This window comes from Felis catus, chromosome F1 (assembly GCF_018350175.1).
Source record: "Felis catus isolate Fca126 chromosome F1, F.catus_Fca126_mat1.0, whole genome shotgun sequence".
NCBI classification, from domain to species: domain Eukaryota; kingdom Metazoa; phylum Chordata; class Mammalia; order Carnivora; family Felidae; genus Felis; species Felis catus.
In genome coordinates, this window is record NC_058384.1 from 20631672 (window position 1) to 20653260 (window position 21589).

At 52.2% G+C, this 21589-nt stretch overlaps 2 protein-coding genes across 9 annotated transcripts in view; both read left to right on the top strand.

Moving 5' to 3' along the window:
- FAM20B (FAM20B glycosaminoglycan xylosylkinase) overlaps positions 1-4241 on the top strand; it is a 44294-nt gene extending 40053 nt beyond the window's left edge. For all 8 annotated transcript variants that reach the window (XM_023247306.2, XM_045048879.1, XM_045048880.1 and 5 more), the window contains one exon: positions 432-4241. In XM_023247306.2, the coding sequence (XP_023103074.1) occupies positions 432-663 (232 nt within the window). In that variant the 3' untranslated portion in view covers positions 664-4241. The remainder of the gene's footprint in view (positions 1-431) is intronic.
- Positions 734-20404, top strand: TOR3A (torsin family 3 member A). The gene is made up of 11 exons (XM_023247305.2): positions 734-770; positions 1582-1714; positions 4939-5039; positions 5205-5298; positions 6546-6651; positions 6783-7707; positions 8678-8791; positions 9876-10141; positions 11670-11848; positions 18987-19111; positions 19569-20404. Exons 1-11 carry the CDS (start codon positions 734-736, stop codon positions 19817-19819), a joined length of 2331 nt encoding a protein of 776 aa, XP_023103073.2. The 3' UTR covers positions 19820-20404.
- Positions 20405-21589: the final 1185 nt, after the last annotated feature.

The window sequence follows — 21589 nt, forward strand, 5'->3', positions numbered from 1 at the left end:
GCTGTCTGCGCAGAGCCTGACGCGGGGCTCAATCCTACCAACCATGAGATCACGACCTGAGCCAAAATCAAGAATCCCACGCTTAACTGACTGAGCCACCCAGGTGTCTCTACATAATTTTTTTTTTTTTTTAATTTTTATCTATTCACCTTGAGAGGGGCAGGGGCAGAGACAGCACGAGTCGGGGAGGAGCAGAGAGAGGGAGACAAAATCCCAAGCAGGCTCCGCGCTGCCAGTGCAGAATTCGGCGCGGGGCTCGATCTCACGAAACCTCGAGATCATGACCTGAGCTGAAACCGAGAGTCGGACTCTCAACCGACGGAGCCCCCCAGGCGCCCCGGTTATTTCTTGACTTTTGCCCACCAAGCCAGCTTTAAACTCCTTTTGATAGTAAGCGGTTTTATGTAATCTGCCTTAAAACTTTCTTGCAGCATTCGGGTTTCTACCTGGAACAGACTGAACTACCTAAAGAATGGTGTGCTGAAGTCTGCCTTAAAATCCGCCATGGCCCATGACCCCATCTCCCCCGTGCTGTCTGAGCCTCACCTGGACGCCGTGGACCAGCGGCTCCTGAGCGTCCTGGCCACCGTGAAGCAGTGCACTGACCAGTTTGGGGCGGACGCTGTGCTGGTGGAAGACAGGATGCCTCTTTCCCACTTGTAATTCGCCACACAAAATAAGTGAAACTACTTTTTACAAAGCTAGAGAAACAGCACAATCACTTCCAAACGGTATGCGATGGATTGGAAACGGCCGGCGGCAAGCTCTGGGTGACAGGGGACAGGGTGGCCTTGGATTCCTTTGGTGATTTCTGTAGGAGAAACTAAAGCAGAGACGACAGGTTGCAGACCCCAGGAGCCTTCCTGCCAGACCACCCGACCCCCTCGGCATCTGCGCACCCCTGCGGTGGGCCTCCTGCTTGGTCCGTCCTAACTCACGTGCCAAAGGGTGGATCGAGGTGTGGCGCCTGGATGGGTTAATGCTGGGGTTGGTTCTGGAGCGTGTAGTTCGAGTTCATCTTCTAATCCTTTCTCCACACCTGTGCATTTTCTGAGAACAGTTTGTAATCTCTTGAGTCCTTTTGTAACCAGGACTAGTCCAGTTGGGAGTTTTCCTGCCTCCTGAGGAGTAGCAGCCAGTAAGACCTGGCGTTCTGTTGAGCCCAAATAGCATGCTCTCCTGGGAGGGATATGTTTTTAGGGTAGAATTAGTGGGAAAGACAAAGGCGGGAAAGACGCTCGGGCTCCTTCCTAAGTGATTGGGTGGTAGTGTTCTTCGGGATAGTTTAGAGGAGGGAAGAAGGGGCAGAACCAGAATCGGAGAAGCCCCCCTGGCAGGTGCGCAAACGCAGACGTGACTCGAACCTCAGCGAGACCCGCATTCCCACGGTGGTGTCCCAGTTAACCCGGAAGTTGTCCAAGTGTGATTCTCTCACGGAGACTTTCTTTTTCCCTTTTGCCCCAAGCAGGCACATCTTTTCTAAATTAACAAAGCGAATTGAGGTGATACCTTGAATAAGAGTGAAATTGCCTGTGATCTCTGCCATCCTGATTTCTTTTCGGAAATGAATTTCCACCTCAGCCTTCAAGGCATTTGGTCACCGAAGCCTCTGTTCCCGAGAGAATGGCAATGCTGTTTGTGCCTTTCTCATGAGAACAACCAGCTTGCTCCCGGAGCGGACGGTGCTCGTCCTGCTGGCGGCTGGACCTGTCCTGTGACTTGGGCCTTGCAGAAGATTGGGAACAAAAATTTTAAGCATTCTGAGCCTTAAAATTAAGGAGGTCACCAGGGAGGGCCTTAAGATTTTGATTTATATCAAGCCCTAACGTCCTCATTTCATTTCATCGGGCGTTCTGAACCGGTGGTGTGGGATCGTTTTCCCGTGTCCTCTCACTGCCCACGACCCGGGCTCAGTGCGGTCTGTGTTCCTGCAGAGCGACTCGGACCCGTAAGCAGTTGCGGTAAAGCACAGGGCCCCAGGGGGACAGGCTCGGTGCGCCCACCCACCGGGGGACCCATCTCTCCTGCCTCTTGTCCGGGTGCCGGTCCAGCTTCTCACTTCTGTCAAGCAGAGACTGGTACTTAAAGCGTGTGGGCGAGCCGATTTAATGCCAGCCATCGGAGACCGGTGTCAGGCAGCCACCCTTTCGAAAACAGCCTAGAATGTACGCCCTGATTTTCTCGCATTGAAAGGCCGCTAAGTAACCTGTCACCACTTAACAATAGCATGAGGTCAGGATGCTTTTGTGCTTTGTATGTACGTTTCGAGACATACACAAGAATGGGTTGGGCTCCTTGAAAAAGGAATTTAAGAAGACAGGTGTTAGCACAAAACACTGAAGTCGGGTCAACAAAAGGAGGCCTTAGATTCCGATTTTTAAGGCCATTTACACTGTGTATCAAGTGAAATTCACAGTTGAAATTCACGCGCCGCCCGCGTGGGTGAATGTTAGTCGAACTAAATGACGGATTGGTGCTCCTGCAGACACGTGGCACCGGGAGCGTGTCCCAGTGGGATGGGCGAGAATTGGTCTCGAACTGGGAACTTCATTCATAATGTTGAGGGTAGAAGATACTGCTAAGGAAAAAAGCAGGAGGGAGAGCTGCTTTGAAAATGTCACATCCTTTTTTTCAAAACATTGCAGAAATGTTTAATTGCATTCTCTTTTCTACTGTTTTAAACTTCATGATCTTAAGAGGTGTTCAGATCTATCGTGGTTGAAGTCACATGCTAATAGGGTGGTCGTGACAAGACTCTTAGGACAGATTCATGTTCTAATCAGGATTGGATTAAGCTAGGAAAGCATGTTTAGGCACATCTTGGAAGAACCAAGCATAGGCTTATAGCCCTAAAATTCAGAAAAACTAAATTCTCTTTGAAAATGGAGGTGGATAGCTTTTTAAGTTCTGTGACCCTGTCCTCTTTGTGGTTTATTTAGCGCTATTATACTCCGACAAGTTGCTGGAAGCGTTCTCGGACAGCCCGAGGTTGAGCGTGCCTGGGGGAACGTGTAAAGGTAGACATGGGTACGTTTTAATATTGTCAGACGAGGAGAATCAGGACTGCCTGCCATTTCCTTACCTCCTCCCACTTCCTAAATACGTTTCTTCCAGAGTTTGGGGAAATATGGGTATGGAAGTTACATTCTAAAGTATTCTTTAATATGAGGTTATGTTGTGGGTTCGGATGTAAATAATTGTCTGTGCAAAACAAATTAATAGGATCTGATTTGCTCAGAGTTTTGTTCAACAATATATTAATAAGGCATTTCTCCCCGTTGCACTGAGGACTGATGTGTCAAATGAAATTTAAGGAGGAAGTGGAAGAATCCAGGTACATCCATTGCATATTATTTTAGAAAAGATGAATCCTGTGTACGTGGCAATTTTCCACTGTCACCTGAACAACGAATTCTCCCAAGGAAATTCATCTTTTCTTTTTCTTAAAAGAAAGGGAAAAAAAAAAAAAAAAGACTTCCGGCTTTCCCTTCCCATCCACCATATCCTTCAGCGTCCATGCTCAAAGGTCCCTGTATTCTTGTTTGACCAGTGACAGGACAACAGCATCTGTCAGGGAGCTGTCTGGTAAGAGTTGCCTTATGAGCTGGAGCTTCAGGAAACATGAGTAAAGGCGTACGTATGTATATAATCGTAGATGTATTGTAGCAAGAAAAAAATGTATTTATTTTGACACAGGGAAGCACTGACTTATGTTGCTGAAGAACTTGAAGCTAGTGAAAGGTTCTCTTCTCAGTCTCTGAGAGTGGACCCCAAGGGACAAAGACCATTCACTGAGCAGGCGCCCGCTGAGCCGCTCCGCTGAGCCAGCCGTGGCTAGGCACACGAGCGAGCCACACAGACCTGACTTCGTGAAACCTACTGTCCGGGGAAGGCCAGGTTTTTCTCCCTTCGATTCCTCAAGTCTGGGTTGCAAAGGCAGGGGCGGGGGACTCTACTGCCACAGGTTTCTAAGGAACCAAGGTGTTACAAGTACACAATGATTGCGGTGGGGGGCGGGGAACTGGGAATAACTTACTGGGAAGCTAATTTATTTGCTTAAGAGGAGGTGTGGGAACCAGTACCCTCCGTTTTGATCTGCCAAGGATTTCCTCTCAGAGCTGTTGCACAAATAGAGGTGGGGCTTGGGAAGACACCAAACAAGACAGATATGCACCTAAATTTCTAATGTGTTCTATGGGTTTCAATTCTGAAGAAAAAATAAATAAAGATTTTATTAAGTATTGATGTAGCATCTTTTCCTCTGATTCCTTTTTTCCCCTTGTTTCAGGATACTTTCAGTGTTTTTCTGTTCCAATTTCCTGTTTTGTTAGAGGACAGAAAAAAATTACATCTTCTACACCCACGTAAACTTCCGCGGGGGCTGTTGCACGACCGCCGACGAGTGAGACCTGTGCACTTCCTTACCAGTCTTCAAAAGGCCCATAGCAGGTTGTAACTCTACCAGAAGGTCCCATTAGATAATTCGTAGGCGCTATTTGTATACTTAGTAGTTCAGTCCACTCTTGCAGCTTCTTTAGAAGTAAAGAATCACAAACCCTGAAGACTTGTCAGTATGGTACCATAGAGGCACAGAGAAGAGCCAGGGCGCCTGATGATTATTCTTAGGACACCCAGGTTTTTAACTTGGGAAATAGAAATCCAGCATCATAAACCTCAACTAGCTGAGGAGACGCTTTAAGGATTTTTTGCTTGCTTTGCCACAGTTTTGCGCCAGTTTTTGTCATGTGCATTTGGATAGCAGTGGGAGGCCCGGTCACTGACACCACCCCCCCGCACGTGATCCTCTTCCTGGTGAGATTCAGGCTTCGTTCTCAAGCGTGTCAGAAAGACTGGTATTAAAGCTTGAAAAAGGCGACTGGGAGTAGGGAGGGTTTATTTGGTCTCTGGTAGACATCTGGGCTGTGGGTGACCCCTCAGAACTCACAGTCCCAACAGAAGAGAACTGAAGCACTTGAGCGTGTCGGGAACGATTGGAAATGAATTACAGGAGGAACGGGAGCGGGAACGAATCCCAGAGGGTGGGGGGCGCGGGGCGGGGGGGTGAGAGGCAGGCAGAACCTACACTGCGGAAGCGGAGACTGATCCAGGCTAGCCGTGTGTGTACAACCCCGACTTCCGAAGTGCACAGCCTCCTGGGCCTGCACTGTTTTATCCCTTTCGGGGTTTCCTGTGGTTTTCATCAGGTGCACTCCGTCTCTGGAGAGGACACTCTGAGTCTGCTGTGTTGTCACGTGCTCTTCAGTATAGACCTTACACGGAGGAGCCACCGGTGCACAGGTGAGCTCTGAAACGATTTTATGGTTTCAGTGTTTGCTTTTTACGTGCAAGTTTAATTGGAGATAAAGGCTTGAGTTTTACTCAAAGATTGTCTCGGGACAGATTGTGTTCTGTCTCCAGCAGGGTCGGGAAGATGTCTATTGCAAAGCTTGGTCCCATTTCAGTGACCTCAGTAGAGGTGTTGAGTGCCCATTTTCTCTTAGACTTTGTTGAAATGCAGATTTGGGTTGAGTAGGTTTGAGTCTGCGTTTCTAACAGGCTCCTGGACGACACCAGTGCTGCTGGTCCCCGGACCACACTTGAGTAGCACAAGTAGGAGTTTGCTTACTACTTGTCGTGGCTGCCTGTAGTTTTCACAACAGCCTCCAGATGTCACCGGCAACTATGAGATCCCGTGCTCCTAGGCTGGCCCCCAAACCGCCTCCAAGCCCTGAGAAAAATGTCAGCAATTTATTTAAACTGGAAGCTTGTCTAAAAACTGGTGTTGGGATCCGTTGTTTCTACGTGGAACTGACAGAGGCGGGGGAAAAATGTTTACTTTTTAGGAAAAAAATGTCTTCTTGAAATTAAGATGTTTGTCCAGGAACTTTCCAGCTACCTGCTTTATTTACCACTAAATGCTAAACTTAAATCAAAACACTGCAGAAATTAGCAGTTAGTCCTACATGAAAGTTACAAGCAGAGACAGTTATTTTGTTTTAAAACCTGGGTTTTTTAAAAGAAACCAGTGTTAATATTAGTAATTTTGTCACCATAAATCCACTTACAAACATCACTAGTATAAATAAAATCATTCAAGCCTCCCCTATAAACCACCCGCAGCTTCATCCAGGCTGGGGCATATGTAATAACAGTTAACGTGTAGCTGAATGAGCTCACGAACGCTCACAGCTTCCCTGTCAAGCGACTTCTATTATGCCATTCTGTAGGTGGGGAAACTGAGGCACAGGGCAGCTAATACCCAAGCTCGTACATAGAAAATGGGAGGGGCCATTCAGTTAATCCCTATACTGGGTTGCCATTCATGCCCATTTACTGAAGGAGTTCACGTTTTCGATTTCCAAATGGTAAAGGTGTGTTCCTTCCACCAAAGGTTGGCTGAGCTTGACTGCACCAGGGGCAGGGCCGGTGTCCTGGCCCCGCTCTGTGGGAGGTTTGGGTTCAGTGTTGACCTCATGAGGCTAAGACATACAATATGCATACGCATAACCACTTTCCAGCTTAACCGTGGTGGTGTCCTAACAAAGGTGCTCTCCTGGTTTCCTGCAGCTGTTCGAAAGGGCACATATGGCCAGCTGTCGAGGAAGGAGCAGAAGTGGCACTGAGTGTGATCTAAGAGACTGCGGCGGCATTGTGAGACCGGTGCTAGGACCCCCCTTACTGTCTGCAGAGCCCACCCTCAAAGCCAGTGAGCCTGGGCCATTAGCCAAGTCCCCGGATCTCTAGACCGCACTGTCTTCCAAGGACAAGATGTCTCCCATTAGGCCAGTGGCTTCAGTCACTCCAGTGATTTTGGAAAACGCATCAAGCTCTTCCGAAATCTAACAAGCTTCTTGCATTCTCACGTCGTGGAAAAGGGGTCCCAAAGGAAAGGGGCCCTCAAGTCTTGCCAGTGGTGTCCGAGCGGCCGCTCGGTGCCACAAGCACTTGAAAGTTGCAAACGTAGCCAAGAGAGAGCCCACAGTCCTCAGCCCAACTTCCTCGTAATGAGACTTGCTCTTCCCCCGACCGGGAGTTTCCAAAAGCCAAGCATCTCCAGACTGCAGCCCTCCGGCTTCCTCTTGTGTGGGTGTGCTCCCAGCTGTGGAAATCCGCCGTTCCTCGCGCCGTTTCACTTCCCCGGCGTCCCGGGGCCTGTCCCCGCTCAGCGGACCCGGCCGCCTCCAGCTCCCGGTGAGAAGACTGCCGGGGCCTCCGTGCAGCCGGGGGCAGCGCACACGCGGGCGCCCTTCCTTACCAGGCCTCGGAGGGGCCCCAGAGCTGCCGCCGGTACCAGCGGCGCTCTGAGACCACGGACGCCCCGGAACAGCGCGCGGCCGGAAGCGAGCCCCGCGGTGGGCGGCGCCTGCAGGCGGCCTCGGGGTGGCCTGCGGGCGCCCGGCCTGGGCCTCGGTTCCCGCGCCGGCGCCAGTGCCCCGGACCGACGAGAGCCGGGCGAGGCCGGCGGCGGGAGGGCCATGCCTCGCCTCCGCCTGCTGCTGCCGCTGCTGCCGCTGCTGCTGCTGCTGCCGCCGCGTCCGGGCGCGAGCCACGCGGGCCCGCCGGACGGGGCGCAGGAGCCCCTCCCGGGCCTGCGGGAGCGGCTGAGGGAGGCCGCCGCCCTGTCCCGGCGCTACTGGGCGCTCCTGCGCTGCCGCGTGTGGCCCGAGGACTGCGACGGCGACGAGGAGGCTCGCGCGGGGCCCCTGGGTAAGCGGGGCCGCTGGGGCTCCGCGGGGTCGGACGAGCGCCGGCCTGGGAAGCTGGGCGCCGCCGGGGACCGAGCGGCCCGTCCCCCTGTCCCCGGCGCGGCCCCCTGATGCCCCCGGGAGGGCCTGGCTGCCCTGCCCACGCCTCCCGTCCCTGACCCCTCCAGACGGCTCACACTTCCTGGAGTCTGCCAGCCCGCCCTGGCTCATCCCGGGAGCTGCTCTTTCCCACCTCCGTCTTGGCTTTACGGAAAGCCCCCGGTCGGCCACAACCCCAGCACCTTCTCTCCTCGGCTGCCGACGGGGGCGGAGCTGGGCCTGGAGTCCTGGACCTGTGTTCTCCGTCCGGCTCCGGCCCTGACAAGTCGTGGGGCAGGGCTGTCACTTCACTGCCCTGGACGAGATGGCTTCTGAGGCCCCTTGCAGTCTATGTAGATCCTTCTGGGTCCTGTAATAGGATTGTAACGGCAATCCTGCGGTGGTGCCCTAAACAGCTTTCATTTAAATCAAAAGATTTCTAAATCCCAGTGAGTGGCTTTCGGTTTGTTTTTGCTCGTGCTGGGTGTATTCAAGTTGACATTTGGCAAAGGAATTGAGAGGCCCTTGGGGTTCACATGATTTCAGATCTTGAAGCAAACAGGAGGAATGATGATCAGCAGCTACTGCTTGACTCCTTCTGAGACTGCCAGCTCCTTGTGGGCAGGTCTGGCACCCAGTGCTTAAGGCATATCTGTTGAGTGAACTGAGCCTTTGCTGGAGCGGTGTCCCCGCTGGGTGGTAATTGGGTGGATGGGGTGCCCCCTCCGGCCCATGCCCTGAAAAGGGGCAAGGAAGGCCCAGGGAGGAGTGAGGGGTAGCTCCGGAGCGGGGACAGAGGACCGGAAGGACTGCTCTGCTTGGTTGCAGGGAGGCAGTGTCCGCCTTCCCCAAGCCGTAGGCCCCGTGCCCGTCTCACAGGCCCCCCTTTCCAGGCTGGAGCCTTCCCCTGCTGGGCCGGCAGTACCTGGACATCCTGACCTCCTGGTACTGCAGCTTCCAGGACTGCTGCCGCAGTGGTGACTGCAGGATCTCCAACAACCTCACAGGTCGGACCTCGCGGGGGCCGAAGGGGCTCGGATCTGTGGGGAGGAGAGGGGATTGAGGGGGGAGTGGCTAGGGCACAGGGTACCTTTCGTCATCCTGCCTGTGGCGGACAGCACACCCTCCCTGTCTCCACCCTGACTCCCGGGAGCCCCTGTCCCCAAACCCTGTAACTTCATGGCTGGAAGGAACTAAGACCTAGCAGAGGACTTTGAACACACTCCCTGCCCTCAACAGGTGTTTGCTGAATTGAATTTATTCATTTGAGGGTGTCTCCATAAAGTATTCGGGAGGGGAGGTCCTGAAATTTCTGGGCGGAAGCAGCCTCATGGGCCTAGGGGCTGGGTTTCCTCCTCCGGACAGGACTCTGCCAACCATTCTGGGGTGTCTTCAGGGCCTTCAGAAAGGGTGATTCCTTCTCTCCCTAAATTCAATCTTGATTTCTCCAGCTCTTCAGAAAATAGCCCTTGAGCTCGTTCTCCCACCTCCTGCAGAAAATCAGCAGTTAATATTGGTGCTCTTGGCCAGAGTTCAGCACCAGTGGGGGGAAGCAGGGGGGGATTTATAAATTTAGTTAATTTCAGCTGCTCACAAACGTTAAATGCAATTCAACTAATAGTCTATAAATCAAACTGAAATTACAGGGACGCCTGGGTGGCTCACCTTCCACTTTCCTCACCCGAAGTATGTTGAGTGTCTGACTTTGGCTCAGGTCATGATCTGACCGTGAGTTCGAGCCCCGATTCGGGCTTGCCTTTGTCAGTGCAGAGTTCTCTTGGATCCTCCGCTCCCCTCTGTCTCTGCCCCTCCTCTGCTGGCATGCGCATGCTCTCTCCCTACCTCTCTCAACATTAAACAAACAAAAAAAGGGATCCAAGATACACATCCATAAAATATCATGCTAGTAAAGTGTTTGTAACAGAAAATAGCCCTTGAATCCCTTCGGGTGCAAGATCTTCACGGTGGTTTCTTATTTTGAGGCCAAGAAGTCTGGATAGGTGATCCCCGCTTAGAGATGTTCAGAGGCTCAGCCTGCCAGGGACCGTGCCCACGTGCACCTGACCATGGCTCCCTCTGTCCTGCCCCCAGGCCTGGCATCGGACCTGAGTGTACGACTGCACGGCCAGCATCTGGCCCGGGAGCTGGTCCTGACAGCCGTGAGGGGCTACTTAGAGCCGCCGCAGCCACACAAGGCCCTGGCTCTGTCGTTCCACGGCTGGTCTGGCACAGGCAAGAACTTCGTGGCGCGGCTGCTGGCGGAGAACCTCTACCGGGATGGGCTGAGGAGCGACTGTGTCAAGGTGTTCATCGCCACCTTCCACTTTCCTCACCCGAAGTACGTGGACCTGTACCAGGTGAGGCTGGGCAGTGCTAGGGCTAGCTTCGCCAGCCGGGCAGAGGCCGGAAAGAGGCTCAGACAGCCCGAGCGGCCGGCCTCCGTGGGGGGAGGGAGGCCCTGAAGCCAGCCATCCCCTGCCGGGAAGTGGGCCTCGGAGAAGCCCAGGTGTGGGAGCAGGTGGCCGCCGTGACAGAAGCTGTAAGCCACACAGACATCCCCCCCACACAGGTGAAGTCCTGGACACGTGGAAGGAAGGCTTCTGTCCCAAACACCACCTGTCTCGAGCTGTCTCATCAGCCAGACGCTAAGCTTGAACAGAGAACCCACGTGTTAATTGTTCTAGAAATAGTGGCAATGTAGGAAACGTGCAGCAGAGAAAAAGCAAAAGCTCTGTCGTAATCTCCACACCCGGACGCGACCACGGCATTTTGGTGTACTCTCTTGTAGCCTTTCCTCTGTACTGTTTTATGTCATTGTGATTAATATTGGAAAGGGAGTTGCAGATACTGTTTTTTTTTTTTTAAAGAGGCACATCACATAAGATTTTCCACGTCTTCTTCAAATCGCTCATCACACACCAATAAGCAGATGGACAAAAATTGTCCGTGCCGTTCTGCTGATCTGGGTTTCTTCATTCAGACACGTAGGATTTCAGATAAGCCAGACGATGACCCAAACCGCATTGCAGCACGACAGAGATTACTAATTACTACATCTCTTTCGGCTTTTAGTTGCTATATTTGCAGTGTGTTAACCTGGGAAGATGATGTAAGCCTCTGCAGACAGAGATTGCCTGAGTCACCTGGCAGCTTCAGCTCAGTCCTGGAGGGCAGAGGTGGCGTGACGTGTCCCAAGGGCTGGCGACTGGCGGCCAGGTCTTCCCAGAAAGAGCAGAACTGCTGTGGATCTGTTTTCCGCTGTGAAAACTGACATGTGCACACTCGCTCTCACACCGTACACACACACACACACACACACACACACACACACAGTGACAGGGACCTGAAGGCAGAATCCAGGGATGTTAGAGGTGGACACTGAGTGTGGGCTCTGCTGACACCCACCCCGGGCAGGAGCTGGCCCTGCTCTCCTGGTGAGCCCTGCAGGGCGGCTCCTCTGAGAGGTCAGCCTCGCCTGAGGACCAGTGAGCACTTGCTCCTGGGAGTTCAAGACCGGCGGCTGTGGCCAACACTGGGCACTTGAGCCTGCTCTGCCCATCTCTCCTATGGTAGAGCCTGCCTCCCACCCCTAGGGAGGGTGCCTGGACGTGCTGGGATGGGACCTCGTCCTGGAGCACAGGGAGCAGGACTAGGGCTGGGGCCTGGTTCCTCTTCACAAACCGTGGGTGCATGAGAATCACCTGGGAAGCTCCTTAGAGGTGTAGGCCCTCGCCCCGCCCCCGGAGGTTTGGATTGGTAGGCCTGGGATGGAAGCCGGTGATGGTGATGCGTTGCAGATGGGCTCCCTGGGGCCCTGGCGGCTGCAGGGTGGGGATGTGTTTTCCCGGCTCCCCAGCTCCTAGCAGCTCCCCGTATTCCGTGCAGGAGCAGCTAACAAGTCAGATCAGGAAGACACAGGAGCGCTGCCCCCAGACCCTGTTCATTTTCGACGAGGCCGAGAAGCTGCATCCAGGACTGCTGGAGGCCCTCCGGTCACACCTGGAAGCCCAGGCCCCCGAGAACCACAGGGTCGAGTCCCCGAGAACCATCTTTCTCTTTCTCAGGTGAGGTGTGAGCAACAAGGGCAGGAGGGCTGGGTAAGGGCAGGGAGAGCGCTCGGCCCCGGGCCGCGCCTGCCAGGCTCCTCGAGTGGCTGGCGGGAGCAGCTTCCACACTCTCCGAGGCTGCAGACCCTTTTCCCGCAAAGGGAAACCACACACCCCAGTGGAGAAAACAGAAGCCCAGCCTCTTGGGTGGGGGCAGGGGTGGGGAGCCCTCCGTCTCCCGGGTCCTGCCCTGATCCTACCGCTGAGGAGGGATTCTGCCTCCCACCCTGACCACCGGCGCCGGCCACCTTTCGCTCATCTGTCCTCTCCCATGGCCGTGTTAGGGTGGGGAGGCTCCCCTCCGACCCCCCGGTTAGTACATGGCCTCCTCAGGGAGGGACCACTCACAGGGGATCCCCTCTTAGAAGGGCATTTTGGGGATTTGTTTTTCTTGACGTATAATTGACACAGAGCATTAGTTTCAGGTGCTCAGTGGGATTCGCTATTTGTATATATCCGTATTGCAAAATGGTTGCAATTAGTTAACACCCGTCACCATGCGCAATTACACTTTTTCCTGATGAGAACTTTCAAGATCTAACGTCAACACCTATCAGATATGCAGTGCAGCATTGTTAACTAATTGCCCCTGACCTCTGGCAACCACCCATCTGTTCTTGGTATTTGTGAGCTTGGTTTGTTGTTGTTCTTGTTGTTTTAAGATTCCACACGTGAGTGGGATCATACGGTATTTGTCTTTCTGTGACTTATTTCATTTAGCATGATGCCCTCAAGGTCCATCCATGTTGTTGCAAACGGCAAGATTTCATTAGGAAATTTATGGAGTTGTATGAATAATACTCCCTTGTGTGTGGGGCAGAGCACATTTTTGTCATCCATCCATTGATGGACACTTAAGTTGTTTCCATATTTTGGCTGTTGTAAATAATGCTGCAGTGAACGTGGGGGCATGTATATCTTTTTGAATATTTTAATTATCTTTGGATAAATACTCAGAAGTGTAATTGCTGGATCATATGGTAATTCTACCTTTAGCTTTCTGAAGAGTCTCGTGTTTACTGGTAGCGTCTGCATCAATTTACATTCCCACCAACAGTGCACAAGGCTTCCCTTTTCTCCACATCCTCAGTAACACTTGTTATTGCCTGTCTTTTTGGTTATAGCCATTCTAACAGATGTGAAGTGACATCTCATTGTGGTTTTGATTCGCATTCTCATGATGATGAGTGATCATTCACCTTTTCATGTACCTGTTGGCTGTCTGTATATCTTCTTTTGAAAGATGTCTTTTCAGATCTTTTGCCCATTTTTAATCAGATTATTTTTGCTGTTGAGTTGTATGAGCTTTTTTTTTTATATTTTTTTAATGTTTTTGTTTTTGAGACAGAGAGCATGAGCAGGGGAGGGGCCGAGAGATGGAGAGACACAGAATCTGAAGCAGGCTTCATGCTCTGAGCTGTCAGCACAGAGCCCAACACGGGGCTTGAACTCACAAACCACGAGATCATGACCTGAGCCGAGGTCAGACATTTAACCGACTGAGCCACCCAGGCGCCCCTTTAATGTTTACTTTTTGAGAGAGAGGAAGAGAGAGAGAATCCCAACAAGGCTCTGTGCTGATAGTGTAGAGCCTGATATGGGGCTTGATCTTAAGAACCATGAGATCTTAAGAACCATAACCTGAGCCCAAATCAAGAGTTGGACACTTAATCGACTGAGCCTTCCAGGTACTCCTGTATGAGCTTTTTGTATTTTTTGGATATTAACCCTTATCAGATATATAACTTTACAGTGCTTTATCCCATTCAGTAGGTTCCTGCTTCATTTTGTTGGTTTCCTTTGCTGTGCAGAATTTTTTAGTTTGATGTAGTCCCACTTATTTTTGCTTTTGGTGTCCTATCCAAAAAAATCATTGCCAAGACTGACGTTCGAGAGCTTTTCTAAGAGTTTGATGGTTTCAGGTCTCACACTGCATCTAATCCATTCTGAGTTAATTTTTGGGTATGGTGCAAGACAGTTATCCAGTTTTCATTCTTTTGTATGTGGTGTTCAGTTTTCCCAATACCATTTATTGAAGAGACTGTTCTTTCCCCGTTGTATATTCTTGCCTCCTTTGTCATAAATTAATTAACCATATATGTATGGGCTTATTTCTGGGCTCTTTTGTTCCACTGATTTATGTGTCTGTTTTTATGCCAATACCATGCTGTTTTGATTATGGCCTTGTAATATAGCTTGGAATATAATTCACACACTGCGAGTCCCTTCTTAAAAGAGCATTATGTTTTCAAATCAGCACATTTGTTGAAAATTAGGTACAAACTACCTTTGAAAATTCCCAAGGTAGACCCAGGTGGACGGTGGTTTCCCACTAAGTCCAATATGGCTAGCTCTTTCTCCAGCCTTGGAAGGTCTGGTTCTTCTGTGATCACGAGGGGAAGTCGCTGGCTTGAAATTCAGGGTATGATGTGTTGAATGAAAAGCTCACGCTTTCACACCTGGTTGAGATTTGCAGCGAGGCCATGCACGACTCTTGACCATTATACTGCACTTCCTGTTTGGTTTGCCCGTATGCTCTGGAAATGGCTTTGTAAGAAAAATTGAGAAATCAGCTTGTTCAATCCTATCTTTTTATGGTGGCTCCAGCTGGGAAAGTCCTGCCCAAGGTCTGTTAGAAGTGAGGTTTGGGTCCCTGCTGGCCCAACCCGAAATGCTTCACAAGCAGCCAATACAAGGCACAAGGTACTTCTCACCCTCAGCAGGCCAGTACATGCTTGCTAGGGGATTTTCTTCAGTTTTGGGTGCACCCTGTGAAGGTGGAGAAATAGGGAGTCTGGTTTTTCATCCTGCTTGGAGCATGTCAGGGAGCAAGGCGTGGAAGGCAGCTCTTGTTTCATCGTGGACCCGCAAGGCAAGATGGAACCAGTTGCAACTGCCGCCAGGTTGGGATTTCAGTGGTTGATGGCAAGTCCTTCCTTCCTGGTCTATAATTCAGGCGTATGGGACACTACAGTGCCCTGGGAAGAAACGCAGCCGGGGGTGGGTGCTCCCAAGGTGATTTTAAAAGAAAAGCAGAGAGAAAAGGGGACATTTTTCTGACCCGAGCCGCAGTGCCAGGGCACTGACTTTCCCACTCAGTTCTCCGCCTGGACAACCCTCCCCAGTGCTAGGATTTCCTCATACGACCCAAGTGACCTTGCAGTCTCTAGGCAAACATTTGTCTTCGTAGTATTTTGGTCATTGACCTACCAGCTGTGCCCCAGTCCCCTCTAGCCCTGCCCTTTCCCCTAGTGACCTGGCCTTTACGCACCATCTGAGGCCATGCGGTCACCAGTCAACGGATGTAATGCTGGGGTGGCAGCGGGGCCTGGGGAGAGAGCCAACTGGGGGAAAAGCCCCATGTGGGCCTCCACTTGCTGGGGGATGGAGAGGCCATGCCGGCCACCAAGGAACCCTCTGGGGAGGAGGGCGCACACCTGGGACAAGGGTCTCCAGCTCTAGCGGTTCTGGTGCCGGCCTGTGTCCCACCTGGGAGAGTCATTGGTCCTTGACAGGCCTGGGCGTTCACCACCCGGAGCCCTCAGGTCAGCCAGGCTGGCAGCACAGCTCAGTGCCGTCCCCACTCCTGCCCCTGGGGGTCCAGAAAGCAGCCCTTCTACACCCTGAAGGCTTTCGGGCACAGATCTTCCTCAGCCTGCGATGGGACTATGTCCCAATAAGCTCGTGGTAAATTGAAAACACGTTTGACACACCTGACCCGCCGGACACGGTGGCTTAGCCCAGCCTACACCAAATGTGCTCGCAACACGCACATTAGCCTACGGTGGGGAAAACCGTCGAAGGTGAAGCCCATGTGGCAATGAATCGTTGACCAGCTCGTGTCGTTGATGAATACTGTACTGACAGAAACAGCGTGGTTGTGTGGGTGCAGAATGGCAGTAAGGGTATCGGTCGTTGGCCCTTGTGATCACGTGGCTGGCTGGGAGCTGTGGCTGCTGCCCAGCATCCCAGCTAAGGATCGTACCGTGCGTCGCTAGCCCAGGGAAAGATCAAAACTCAAAGTAAGATTTCTGAATGCTTACTGCATCTGCACCATTGTAAAGTCGAAAAGTTGGAAGTCAGGGACCCTCTGTGTTCCAGGGATGGGTCGGGACAGCATGGGAGTCTCTGGAGTTGACTTCTATAGTGGCCTCACCAGTGTGCTGAGGGCTCTTGGGTTTGGCAGAAAGGCACAGCTGATTCAAACTGCTGGTGGGGACTAGTTACACTGTTTGAGGCCAGCAGCCGAATCCTGAAAAAATCCTCAGCCTGCTGTTTGAAGCAAGGCGCCAGTGGCTTTGCAGGCTGCCCTATGGTGGCATCGGACGGCAGCAGGGAGGCGGCGGGAGCGGTGGCGGGGTGTCCTGGGTGGTAGGCTGGAGTCGGGCTGGTGATTCTCACTCGCTTCTACCAAGTGGAGCTCGCGCCTCGAGTGGGGTCATGGTGCTCTAATGGGAGCTCTTGGCCTCTTCTCGGTGATGCTGTGAGGTGAAAGGGGAGTTAACGTCTGTTCTGTTCTCTTTGGGCTGTTGTCAGGGAAAGAACAGAAAGGGCTTTTTGAAGAATTAAAAGAATGTGAATTTTTCATGGAATCAAGGGCCTTGTACCCCAGTGCACAGAAGATGCTTGTAGAAATGTGTATTTGTTGACTGTTGAATCTAGGGTGACCTAAGGAGGCAATCTTAAATTGGTCCAATTCTCTTATTTCACAAGTGAGGAAACTAAGGCTCTGAGAGATGTTTATATCTATTTTTTTAGTATAAAAAATTTTCTTTAATGTTTATTTTTGAGAGAGAGCGCAAGTAGGGGAAGGGCAGAGAGAGAGAGAAGGAGACACAAAATCTGAAGCAGGGTCCAGGCTTCGAGGTGTCAGCACAGAACCCGACGCAGGGCTTGAACCCATGAACCACAGGATCATGACCTGAGCTGAAGTCGGCCGCTCAACTGACTAAGCCTCCCAGGTGCCCCTATCTCTCGTCTTTAAGAAAGACCTATTAGCAATTAGGTTTGGTGGAATGGTCTGGAGGGGCCTTAGAGCTGAGAGCTGGTACGAGGGCCTGTTGTCCTGCCCCTGAGCCAGCTGAGAGGACTGGCCCACTGGTGGCCTGGGAGGAGGTGGAAGAGACCTGGAGCGAGCCAGGAAGACAGCATCTCTCTAATGGTGCAATCCTGGTGCCTGAGTGGGTCCTGAGGAGCTGAAGCCTAGAGGAGAACATGGTGCATAGAGAAGGGGCCCATGTCACGTCTTGGTGGGTGACAGAAAAGCCTGTTACACAGAGGAAGACAACACTGGCTATGGGACAAAAGAGAAGTTCAGAAGGTAGATGGGAACAGTGTAGACAGATGTGCACAGACGTCCATGTATTTAATACACCTTTATTGAGCACCTGGTATTTCCATGCTCCAGGGGCTCCATGAGTAAATCCCACTCCTGTCCCCAGTACCTGCCCTCCAGCCTGTGCACGTGTAAACCTGCCTTCGCCTCACATGGGGAGTGCAGGATGGGGCAATCCCTTGGCAGGGAACTTGCCTTGGCTGATGCAGTCGTGATCACTTGCCTGTGTAGACGACCTGCCTGGCAGGCCTTCCTCCAGCTGGAGGGTGTGGGGCGGCAGCCTCCCTACATGAAGGGGTCAGGGGAAGTCTGGCTGTGTCTGACCTTGAGCAAGGGGTGGGGACCACCCTTGTCCCTGCCGGACCCTCCACCTGGGACTCAGGACTGCTGGGAAAAGCTGGCTGTGGGGGCACGCTGAGCCCTCTGAGGAAGGAGGCACTGGGTCACTGGGCTGTCCTGGCCTACCCATGGGTGGAGGCAGGCAGGGAGAGAAGCACGCAGCTCCTCCTCTGTCGCAGAGCCTCACATGGAGCCTGGCACAGGAGCCACACTCAAATGCAACACAAAGGGGGTAATATGGCTGCGAGCGAGAGGGGCAGAGCCACTCCCTCCCTCTGCTGGGCCTGAGCAATAAGCAGGGGCAGAGCTTGGGTTAAGGAGCTGTTGGAAGGCCTGGGAAGCTGCCGCCTAGCAAAGGGAGAGTGTGTGGGGAGGGAAGTAGGCACGGGGCTGGGGGGGATCGGAGAAAGTGCTCCCAGCTCCCCTGGCAGTGGTGCTCATATCCTCTCCTCTTCCTCATCTCTCTAACCTGGTCTGCTTCAGACCCATAATTCCAGTTGCCTGGTGATATCCCAACCCCTGGAGAGATCAAGGGTGAATATAAAACACTCGTGGGTGTAGAACCAGGCTTTTGTCGCCACCCTTCTCCCACGTTCACTCCACTTGTCAGCAGCTGGGGGGGGGGGGGTTGCAGATAGCAAGCAGCTCTCGGCAAATGCTCCTGTTCTTCGATGGCCTCCTTTCCCTCACATCGGTCAGTCACAGAGTCTTGACAGCTGGGTCTCCTAAACTAATTCTTAAACCCTTCTACCGCAAATAGCTCCCTGACCTTTCTGCGACCATCCCGTGTGTCTTCAATCCGACCTCCGTGGCCCTAGAATGATCTTATTAGGAAGGAAAGCAAATCAGGTCACCGCACCACCCTACACTCCCAAGGGCAAACCCCTTAGTGGTTCTCCTCGGCCGATGAGCGCGGTTCCGTGTGTGTGGCAGACGCCTCCTCACGCGAGCCTCCACCTACCTTCATGCCTCTGCTCCTCTGGAACCTGAAGCCCGCAAGCCCTCTGGTCCACACCTGGACACACACCTTCCCGTCTGGTCTGCTTGCGCTCAGAAGCCTCATGCTCCCTCTTAAGTGTTAGGTGCACCTCCCTCAGCACTTGCGCCGCAGTCCCGGCATCATACACGCCTCTCTTGCCTCACAGAGGTCAAGGGGAAGGACCACATCACACAATCGCTTTGCTCCCTGCACCTAGCACAGCCTCAGGGAGCGTGTGTCAAAGGGAGCAAGACAGGGAGGGTGGTTGGCAAAGCAGGACAAGGTCCTCTGTTTAGACTTTGGGTTGTGACAAGATCCCCTGGAGGGGGAGACACTCCTTGACCTCCAGTCACCAGTCCCGTAGGTTTCAGTGATCAAGTTCTCCATTTGGAAGATAACTATAAAAATACTAGTATTTGTTAACAAGTCCTTGTTTCTTCCAGTAACCTTGGAGGCAGTGTCATTAATGAGGCTGTCCTGAATCTGCTTATGGCCGGGTGGTCCCGGGAAGACATTAAGCTGGACCACTTGGTGCCCCAGCTCGAGGCCGAGATTGCCAAGTCCACAGGTAACGGGCCCCCAGCCTCACAGAAGCTGTATGTGTGGGAATGTGGGCTTCTGAGGTTGACGAGGCACAGAAGACACACTATAATCATCTCATTGTCAACTCCAAGTAGGCACAAGAGGGCCTAAGAAAGCCCAACTCCTTTTCTGAAAATGCCGTGAGAGAGAGTAATTGCCCCCCAGCCCTGGGAATCCAGGCGGTGGTAGAAGCCTGTGGACCCTGAGCAAGAGTCTGTGAGCTCAGTGGTTCATGCCTCCAGCCACCTTCTGCTTTCTGCTGTCAGATGAAACTATAAACCTGCAGTCCTAGCCCCAGGGCCCCCTTCACCTGGGACACACTTTCCCTAAAAGAAGACGCAGCTGTGTAGATCTGGACACAGGCTTTAGGGTTGGGGACACCTTAAAACTCCAGTTGGGGTCAGCCCCAGGTAGACGCCATGTAACTCTGGTCTTGATTTCAGACAGTGGCTTTGGCCAGAGCCGTCTTGTCAAAGAAAACCTGATTGACTTCTTCGTCCCCTTCCTGCCGCTGGAGTATCGCCACGTGAGGCTGTGTGCACGCGACTCCTTCCTGAGCCAGGAGCTCCCGTACACAGAAGAGGCACTGGACCAAATTGCCAAGATGATGGTGTACGTCCCCAAGGAGGAGCAACTCTTCTCTTCTCAGGGCTGCAAATCTATTTCCCAGAGAATTAACTATTTCCTGCCTTGACTGCAAGAGGAAGACTTCCCGAAGCCGCCTGCCCTCCTCCAACAGGGCCCATCGGGGCAGGCTGGCCTCCCGCGGTCACTCACCCACACAAGGTGTGGGAAGAAGGTGGGCCTCAAATCAGAAGCGGAGCCAGTTCTTTCAGTCACTTGGTGCCTTAAAAAGCCACATTCTGAAATGTGGGCCAGGTGGTCGGAGAAAGCCACATGGAAGATACATCTCAGCTCTTGCTTGCAGACGCCTGTGACTGTGGGACCCTTGGTGACAGGGAATGGAACAATGGAGCTGCTCAGGTTTACGGGACGGGTGGCTTAGTTTTCAAGTTGTTCCCCAAGGGAAGCTGGGTAGCTTCTGTGAGCAGATGAGCAAAAAGCCTCAGGCTAAAGGAAAAAGTACACAGAAGAATTATATACATATATATAGATACATATATATATGTATATATGTATCTATATATATGTATATAAAAATCATGTCAGCATAGGTTATGGCTAATTCTCTTGTAAATCTAAAAGAAAAATTTAAGTTAGGGGCTTTGACATGCCTGTGTCATATATATAAAAATTAAAATTCTGTATTTTTCTAGAACCCTCAGCCTGCTTTCTTACTGAGACCTAGTAATCCTGCTCACCCAGCAACATTCCCAAAGCCAGGTCCTACTGATAGAGACGTGCTGGTGCTCACGGAGCTGACAGGGCGAGTGCCTGGTCAGCTGAACCGGGTTACTTCAGCCTCTTACTGAAGACGCTTTCACAGCGTCTTGCTCTTGTGTATGAAAACGTCACTCCCAGGCTCCCAGCTGTAAAAAGAAAAAGTCTTTTTTGAGGTTTGAATGGCCACGTATAAACGCATACACTGTGCCTCTAGACACCCAGGGGCTGTGAGTTATGGGTCTCTTCCCTTCTCTTGGTTCCTTTGCTTTTCTGGAATCGCACACGGGTCTTTGCTCTTACATTTGTCATCACCTCAAGTAGCCCCTCTTATTTAAAGCCCTCCGCAACCGTCTTACCTTTAGCCCTGGAAAAACAGAAGGCTTCTGTCTCTCTCCCCTTTAACACTTTACTGCACTCATTTACTCAAGGCTCGGGAGTACCCAGCCTGAGCCACATCACAATCTCAGTACTCAAATACGCGACTAAAGCCACTTTTTTTCACCACCTATGGGCCCGCAGTGATCTGGACCTCACTGCACAATAAAATGGGGCGGGGCGGGGGGGGGTCAGTTTTCGCTCCTGGCTCACTGGCTCAGTCTGGAACCTCGGGAGGAAGATGCAGGCGACCTGATGACTTGGCAGCCCAGCTCTACACTTTACAAGCCATACTCTCCAGGTTCTGGAGCCACAGAACGGATCACACTAGCCACGCGTGGTGTCGTAGATACAGGCTCTGACCCTCTTCTACCTCCGGGACCACGACAGGTGGCAGAACGCGGTGGTTCTGAGCACTTCTCTGGAGCCACTGGCCGGGCCAGAGTGCGGCAGCTCAGCCACTCACCACCTTGAGACCACACAAAGCTGAGAACTGCGGTCAGACTTTGGCTTCTACTTGTGTAAAAACGAGCATAACTGGACTTACCTCACAGGGTTGCTGTCAGGATAAAACGAGTTAATCTTTATAAAGTGCTCAGGACACAGTGCTTTGCTGTTTAAGAATGATAAAGTAAAATCTAATAAACCACCATCAGCCGGCACCACACTCAAAGCCACGGCGGGGCCTTTCCCTGGTCCTAGTCCTAGTTTTAGGAAACTAAAGTCTGAGAACAGCCCACGATGC